The sequence below is a fragment of the Trematomus bernacchii genome, unplaced genomic scaffold (genome assembly GCF_902827165.1).
Source record: "Trematomus bernacchii unplaced genomic scaffold, fTreBer1.1, whole genome shotgun sequence".
NCBI classification, from domain to species: domain Eukaryota; kingdom Metazoa; phylum Chordata; class Actinopteri; order Perciformes; family Nototheniidae; genus Trematomus; species Trematomus bernacchii.
This window is the reverse complement of record NW_022987669.1, coordinates 1,094,019-1,103,125: the sequence shown is the minus strand read 5'-3', so window position 1 is coordinate 1,103,125 and position 9,107 is coordinate 1,094,019. Positions and strand designations below refer to the sequence as shown.

The 9,107-nt window shown below is 41.1% G+C and overlaps 1 protein-coding gene across 1 annotated transcript in view; it reads right to left on the bottom strand.

Moving 5' to 3' along the window:
* Nucleotides 1–5,345: 5,345 nt before the first annotated feature.
* adcy8 (adenylate cyclase 8 (brain)) overlaps nucleotides 5,346–9,107 on the bottom strand; it is a 114,337-nt gene continuing 110,575 nt past the window's right edge. Inside the window, 3 exon segments of the mRNA XM_034135971.1 lie at nucleotides 5,346–6,888; nucleotides 7,955–8,069; nucleotides 8,997–9,089. Of these exon segments, the coding sequence (XP_033991862.1) occupies nucleotides 6,389–6,888; nucleotides 7,955–8,069; nucleotides 8,997–9,089 (708 nt within the window). The 3' untranslated portion in view covers nucleotides 5,346–6,388.

The following is a 9,107-nucleotide window of genomic DNA, read 5'->3' as shown; positions in this document are numbered from 1 at the left end:
GACTCTTTAAAGTAGAGACACTACATACTGATATACACCTGAACATCAGCAGGAGAGGACTCTTTAAAGTAGAGACACTACGTACATACTGATATACACCTGAACATCAGCAGGAGAGGACTCTTTAAAGTAGAGACACTACATACTGATATACACCTGAACATCAGCAGGAGAGGACTCTTTAAAGTAGAGACACTACATACTGATATACACCTGAACATCAGCAGGAGAGGACTCTTTAAAGTAGAGACACTACATACTGATATACACCTGAACATCAGCAGGAGAGGACTCTTTAAAGTAGAGACACTACATACTGATATACACCTGAACATCAGCAGGAGAGGACTCTTTAAAGTAGATACACTACATACTGATATACACCTGAACATCAGCAGGAGAGGACTCTTTAAAGTAGAGACACTACATACTGATATACACCTGAACATCAGCAGGAGAGGACTCTTTAAAGTAGAGACACTACATACTGATATACACCTGAACATCAGCAGGAGAGGACTCTTTAAAGCAGAGACACTACATACTGATATACACCTGAACATCAGCAGGAGAGGACTCTTTAAAGTAGAGACACTACATACTGATATACACCTGAACATCAGCAGGAGAGGACTCTTTAAAGTAGAGACACTACATACTGATATACACCTGAACATCAGCAGGAGAGGACTCTTTAAAGTAGAGACACTACATACTGATATACACCTGAACATCAGCAGGAGAGGACTCTTTAAAGTAGAGACACTACATACTGATATACACCTGAACATCAGCAGGAGAGGACTCTTTAAAGTAGAGACACTACATACTGATATACACCTGAACATCAGCAGGAGAGGACTCTTTAAAGTAGAGACACTACATACTGATATACACCTGAACATCAGCAGGAGAGGACTCTTTAAAGTAGAGACACTACATACTGATATACACCTGAACATCAGCAGGAGAGGACTCTTTAAAGTAGAGACACTACGTACATACTGATATACACCTGAACATCAGCAGGAGAGGACTCTTTAAAGTAGAGACACTACATACTGATATACACCTGAACATCAGCAGGAGAGGACTCTTTAAAGTAGAGAAACTAACCTAACAAACCTATTTTCTTACATTTTGCTGAGTGCTGTCTCAGAGTCATGTCATAATGGACGTCTCTTGTCTCTTTTGTCCTCGCTGACCCATTTGTGCGTCTTTCAGGTGTCCCGACGAGACTCCTTTCGATGAAGATGATGATGATGATGGGGCTCCGGGGCTTGTTTCCTAGCAACAGGCAGGCTTGTGTGTTGGCGCTGGTCTTTATGTAACGGTGATGGTTTGATGGTTGAATGTAGGTCGCTCAGTCTCCGGGGATGTTTGTGTCAGTGACCATGACCCCCCCCCCCCCCTCCCTCTCTATGGGATGGATGGGGAGTAAACAGAAAGGGCACCCAGCGTGAGTAACAGACCACAGATTCATCTCTCTAGGTCTCAGTTTGGGTTGTGTGATGAAGTGTTTGATCTGTACGCTGAATGGATGGGGTTTCTTCAACATGACAATGTGAAATATTTACTATAAAAGGATCTTAAACATGTATTTTATAACATTCATTCAAAGTAACCCTTAGAAAACTTAAAATCAAATATGCAAACAAAGAAGAGAAAATTAATATGGTTTAAGATCAGTGGCACCAACAACATTCATTCAAGATTCACTCTCAAGTATATTTTCAAAGTCCAGACATCTAGATTCATAATTATTTTTGCAATTTGGCCAATTGACTTAATACTAGGTAAAACAATTAAAAGGGTCCATTAATTTAGTCTGAAATCAGATACATGATAGTACATCATGTGGATTGATAGCAGGATTGAATGAAACAGGGATTTGGTTCCATGCAAACATATTGAACAACACTATACTCTTCATGATGCTGCTGCTGCTGCTGCTGCATGTGTTTCCTAATAACTGCAGGCGTGATCATTAAAAAGTGATGTTATGGTGAAAGAAGGCAGTGGTAGGATTATAGGGAGACCTTTTCTAATATGTACTGTACATATGTTTACATCTATTTCAAATTCAACATCCTCTTCTTGCAACATTATTCACGTCGGCATGTCTTGCGTGTGTTGTGTGTGTGTGTGTGTGTGTGTGTGTGTGATAAGAGGAGGCATTCTTTATTTGAGGACACACAGGTGTTTTTAACTTTGCCTCATCAACACCTCTCTGACCTTTCCCTTAATGAGTTGCACCTGTTTGCACACACGCACACACACACACACACACACACACACACACACACACACACACACACACACACACACACACACACACACACACACACACACACACACACACACACACACACACACGCACACACACACACACACATGCACACACACACACACCCACACACACACGCGCACACACGCACACACACACACACACACACACACACACGCACACACACACACACACACACACACACGTGCACACACGCACACACACACACACACACACACACACACACACACACACACACACACACACACACATTGCACAGCCAACAAGCCGGTGGTCGCCATGGCAACTCCGTCCTCCTCATCCCTCCCGTTGTTTCCTCCTCTTCACGTCTAACAGAAAATCCATACGAGGAAGAGGAGCGATGCTTTCCTGGTGAACACACACACACACACACACACACACACACACACACACACACACACACACACACACACACACACACACACACACACACACACACAGGTTGTTGTGTTTGATTCATTGATTTATTCATCATGTCTCGAGGCAGGTGGGAGGACATTCAGAGCACTGCATCTAAATGTGTGTGTTATTATTATTATTATTATTATTATTATTATTATTATTATTATTAGTGTGTGTAAAGGGTTAGAAATTCTGTGTGTGTGAAGTCGACTGTTGGAGGATTTCTGAGGCTGTTTCCTGTGCGGCCTGTTGGAAGAAAACAGGTTTCAAATGAAGATTGAAGATTCATATTTAGATATTTTAATGGTTTTCTTGTTAGCGTGATTGAGTCCTGACAGCTCTCATCGACTTACATCATCATTTACAGCCGATTTATTGAAATATTCCCTTCTGTTTTGTGTTAATCCATTTTACATGTACATAGTTGACTTAATCCTGCCCTCTTCGCACCTTTGTGTCACTTGCGCCGTCTTATTTTAATTTGTTTATCTCCGTATTTCTTATATGTCTTAAGAGTATTGTATTTATTTAAGAACAAATAGCCGTATGGAGGCTAATGTTCATCTGCAGTCCCCGGCAGGTTGATGGCATTAAGAGGAAATATAAAATCGCAGAGCACATCAACACAGAGCAAAAAGCACATGATAATTGAAGCATGATTGCATCACATATTAAAGCACATGTTCCCAACTATGAACCCTTATGTTCCAACACATTAACATGCAACACAACATCACACACATAAGCACGGACAAAAGCTAATAGGCACAGATAATATGAACAATAATAATATTAAAACCCTACTCCAGTAAGCGCTGTTTCACTGGTTTGGTACGTTGCACAGTTGGAGCTCTTAGACTTAGGACTTTTTTATTGCGAACAACTACACTGTAGGTATTTTGCATATTAAAATAAAAACCTTTAAGTGTTAAATCTTGCAATGGGAAATGTTTGACACACAGCAGCACCTCTGACAGCCCCTAGTGGTCAAAAGACACCTGCGCAATATCACAATGTTGCCTTACATGTTTGTGAGAGGAACTTCTCGTGTCGCGTGCCGAATCCACCTACTTCATACCAAATCCTGTTAGACTAATATTCCATTTATTCCAGCACTCTTTGCACTCTGCACTATTTCCCTTCTGTCTGTAAATATGGTATTTAAAGTATGTATAGCCTGTAGATATATAGACATTGTAATAGCAATATCTGTGCATAGTGTCAATGTTAATGTATACCCTATGTAGCTTTGTTTTTATAACTATTTCTGTGACTAATACAAAGTTAGCGTCCATGCAGGCACTGACTCGGCCACTACAGCTGAATACTACAGTCCTGTTTCATTTTTCTCACAACATATTTTCTAGTGAAGTTCTCAAGTACTGTTTTTCTGTTCAGTAAAAGTCATCAGAGAACATCCCATAATATCATCTGTTTCTAAAAGCTCTGCTCAGTGTGACCGCAGCAGAGTGATGAGCTCCTCCTGCCATCTAGTGGCCAAGGCAGGGAACTGCACGACAATAAGAAACAATTCAAAAAGCCAAATAAATGTGATTTTATGAAATCAAGTAAGAGTGGAAGTCTATTAAACATTACATGTGCAATATTAATAATAACGTGCAATTACAAATCCGCCACTACGTTTTTTTGCACTATTCTACAATTTCCTTCGGGATGCATACAGTCCTATCTTATCTTATCTTAAAACGCGTTTAAAACCAACTGTATTTGGGCTTTGAATAACGTATTTGTCCCTGACTGCATGACATTTACAGATTCATTTCTCCTTTTGTGTAAATCAGCGAATTTTAAAGTTCAAATATTAGATCTTTTGTTGTAAAAGTGCGTTTAGGACGTGTATTTCAAGTGGAAAATGAATAAAGGCCATCATGGCAGAGAAGAGTCAGGTAACTCATTTATATTCCAAACTCCATCATTGACTGATAAATACACAAGTCAGTGCAGATGCTCGGCGTCCTCCAGCAGGCGTCAGGATCATCTCCTCTTCTTCAAACTATCCTGATGGGATTCCTCAAGACCTTTTCAAGAAGAAGACCAATTTCTTTCTCTGATGTGGAAATACAAGGTTATGTGTGCAGCCGGAAATGTGCAAATTAGATGATATTAAAAGCACAATTTCTTCTTTAAAGTTCAAATCAATAGCAGAACGTTTATCAGCTTTATTAAAAGTTATATAATCTGATGGTTTGTTTTTGTTTATTTCCATCAGATAAGTAACTATATGACCTATTTTATCTTTGTGTATTTTATTCAAATGTTTCCAATTGTATTTTAGTTCATTTGTGTGTGGTGCGAAAGTGTTAAAGCTACGGTAACATTGTTTTAAAGTGAACTAAGTTTCTTTGTCTGAAAATATCCTTATCATCAGAAATCCTGTAGAAAGTGCCGTGTGCAAATATAACCTTGATCCTAGAATATACTGCATGACAGAGAAATGCAGAAAGAGCATCAATAATACCTTACAAATGAATTTGCTGTTGTTTATAAAATGATATGACCGAAGTGGACGTCTGGATGCTTCTTGAAAACAGAAGCTTAATATAGAATAAAGGGAACCAGACACAAGGCTTGTATAAAAATTAGACCCCTTTAATTGTGTTCTCATATATAAAAGAAATACAAAAAAGAAACATCGACACCGGGCGAGGGTCAGCGGGACGGGGGTTTGGGGTTTTGGGCGGGGGGGCGACATAAAAACAGGAAGTGGAAACGACAGGAGGAACGTCCAATAGTCCGAGGGGATCGTTCCAACAGATGAGGGAGGAGGAAACAGATCCTCTTCCTCTTCCCCCTCCTCCTCCTCCTCTTCTTCCTCTTTCAAGGACAAAGTGGAGCCTCAGCTCTCCAAACATCGGTCAGAAGCAGAGCAGCTGCAGGAGGCAGACACCATCTGATTGGTTGAGTGAAAGCCCTTTAGTTAGAGTGAACATTCTGACATCATATGAGAACTACAGGTCCAATCTAATCCATTGATACCACTTGTGTCTCGATATGTGCTCGGGAAGTTCCCTAAAGGACGCTTCAGAGTTAGAAATGCCTTCAAAACTATTTAAAGTTTGACTTTTTAAAGCTCAATTGTTAAGATACAGTTAAGAACCTGATATCCTAAGAAACTAGAAGATCGGACGAATTCAGTTCAGAGGGAATATGTAAGAGACTTAATTGACATTGTTAAAGCAGCATGATTGGTCATATATCAATGTGTAAGCTAAGCTAAGCTAAGCTGCTAATTAACCTCACAAAGTGACTATAATGGATCTGTTCTAGTTTGGTGTTGGGGCTAGTTTGGTTCACTGATGGTTAAACAAGTCATAAAACCCTGAAACGAGTCAGCATTTCAGGGTTTTATGACTTGTTGACTGAAGTTTTGATGACTCCTAAAGAACCTCCGGCTGCTTTCCCTTCGCTAAGTCAGAAAGCTGCACTCGCTGAAGTTTAACTCAACCCCTGGGACGGTTCTTTATTCTCTAAATTAAGACTTAAGACTTCAATTATGACTTGATTGCAAAGACTTGAGACTTCCTAAACATGACTTGGTCTAAGTTGAACTCAACCTCTGGGACGGTTTCTGCCTGGGGAGCCTCTCTGCCTCTGAGGACTCTTCGTTGTGGAAACTGAAACCCTGTGATGTGCTCTTCAGGACAGCTCAGCCTTATCAGCTGGCTCCGTGTGATGCCCACCTCCCGACTCGGAGGTACCGGGCGCTAACAACGTCCTCCGGTTGTAGTGGTGGTGGCCCTTCATGATGCCCGAGTTGTTGTTCTCGTTGAGGATCTGCTTCTGCTTCTGCCTGTTGAGCGACTGCACCAGTCCGAGCACCACGGCCGCCAGCGAATACTGGCCGGTGATTTTTCGCGGCTGCATGATGAGCGGATTTGGTTGAACGCGGCCCGACAGGAAGTGCGTCCGTATCTTTCCCTCCTGCTCGCTGATGCCCTTCACGTAGATCTCGCCGCGGTACTCGAAGGCGAATCCGCGCTCCTTCAGGATCAGGAAGGTGTCCTCGGGGACCTGGATCTTCCCGCTGACGCCCGTGCTGTCCATCCGGCTCGACAGGTTCACCGTCTTCCCCCAGATATCGTACTGAGGCTTCTTGGCTCCGATCACACCGGCCACCACCGAGCCGTGGGCCATACCTGACGGAGAGACAAAGTAGCTGAGATGTGTTGTGTGTTTGTGTTCAAATCTATTCCTTTACTAGGTTAAAAACACAGAAATATTGAACTGGTTCAGAGGGGCGTGTGCTGTATGTGTCCCCGTCGGTAACATGTACCCTTTATAGGGGTTTGACTCTAAAAGTGGTTAGGCTTGACCTGACCCCAGCAACTTTAGTCAAACTGCTACAAATTCAATATTCGTTTTTAGTATTTCAAGATACTATCTTTTCCTAGATCCAACCAGGTCGTCTCTGTCGAGCAGGGAATGTTCCGTAAAAGAGAGCATTTATTGAGAAAGTATAAATGTAGGAGATGTGCGATATATTTGAAATAACTATACTATTTGATATAAACTTGTAACATATCCTATAAACCTTTCTATGAGGATATGTTTGACTAAAAGGCATCTTACATCTTGTTAATACATCAGACTTGAAGCGACTGATTGAGACCATAAACTCGTTAAGCAAAACATATGGTAATTCTTTCATAGACTTCTATACAGACAGTAGCTCTAACTTCTATCTACTTCAACACTATTTTCACTAATCCAAACCACAATCTTCACCTAAATCCAACCAAGTTGTTTGAGAATGTTTTGGTAATAAATAAGGAAACATGGTCATTTTGTCATGTGATCTATTTGCAACCAGGAGACTCGGGTTGCCCTTGCTGGACCATCAAGATAAGTTTTGATGATTTTGCTTCAGTTTTTAAATCACTATGAACTAAATATCTTTGGGGTTTAATATTGTTAGATAAAATAAGATCATCTTCATTTCAGGATTTATTTTTGTATAATTTAGAGACATTCTAGAGACGTAAAGATGTTCCTAGCAACAAAACACCTGATGCATAGATCAGCTAAGAGACACTGTAATGGTTTGATGCAACCCTATCAGAGACTTCAATCAATATGGGATTTAAAAGAAATGAAAGACAAGGCTTTAAAATGCAGAAAGAGATATTTATCTGCATTTTCAGCATTTTACAAAGACATCGATCGTAAATCGTTTGAAAAGAAGCAGTAAAAACCCGCTCTTACCGATCCTCAGCTCGAAGTTGTTGAAGGAGTGTTTGTTGATCTCCTGGATGCTCTCGTTGAGGGCGATGGCGAAGTCCGCCAGCTCACACAGGTGACCCCATTTATCTTCACACTGCTGCGGGTCACAGGAGAAGAGAAGGAGCGTCACAAAGGGAACTGGATCTCTGACACCAAGGTGTGTCCGTGTCAGAGAACAGGTCTCTGGAGACGGAGAGGTCACTGAGTGCATTGTCACGTTCCCAAAGCTCCATTTACTGACTGAGGTTTCTACTCCTACTCCTACTATTCATACTGCTGCCATTCATTCCTACTTACTCTTTGAGATTTGAATTGCACTTTTTCATTTTGCATTTTATCTTTGAAACAAGTTCTTACATGTGATAAAACAAAACTAACAAATACATAAACAATTACCCATTTCAAATGTTTGGCTTATTTTGTTAAACACTCTGCCAACTCCCTATGTGTTCACTTGGTCTTTGTGCAGCACTTTTCAAATGTCCTTACCACGCATGTATGGTGTCCTTTGTTTCAGAAAACACTTAACAAAGTATGAAGCTGACAGGAAGCCAACAAAGGACATCTGCAAGCTGTCAACTCCTCTGTCTTGACTTGGAAACCTGCTTTTCAGAAACACTAACTGTCTAACTGTGTACTTTCTTCTCCGCTGTTTCCATCAGAACGGAAAACAGAACATTATTAGCTTAGCTTAATAAAGTGTGTATATAGCTAACACCTTTAGATCGAATGAGTGATATAATGTAGACTTGTAGTTTATGATTGCCCAACATATTCTGATAATGTACAGCACGTCCAGCTACAGTGAGTTTATGTCAATCAGGTTTCAACCGTAGATATTTAGAAAACAGAAAACCAGTTGCACATTTAGCATTTAGTGTTTAGGACATGTTGTGAGCCGAGTTTTTGAGGAGGTTAGCAGCTAACCACCAACCCAGAGAAGCACCGGATCTCCAGACTCTGAAACAGCACGCAGGGTTAAAGTGATATATTGTGAGTTCAGGTGGAAGCTGGAGGGTCTCACCTGCTTCTCAGGCGACAGGCCGGAGACCGCCATGTAGGTGCTGCCGATCGTCTTGATCTTCTCGATGTCCTGGAAACGATCCTCACCAAGCAGCTGTGACACAGAGAGAGA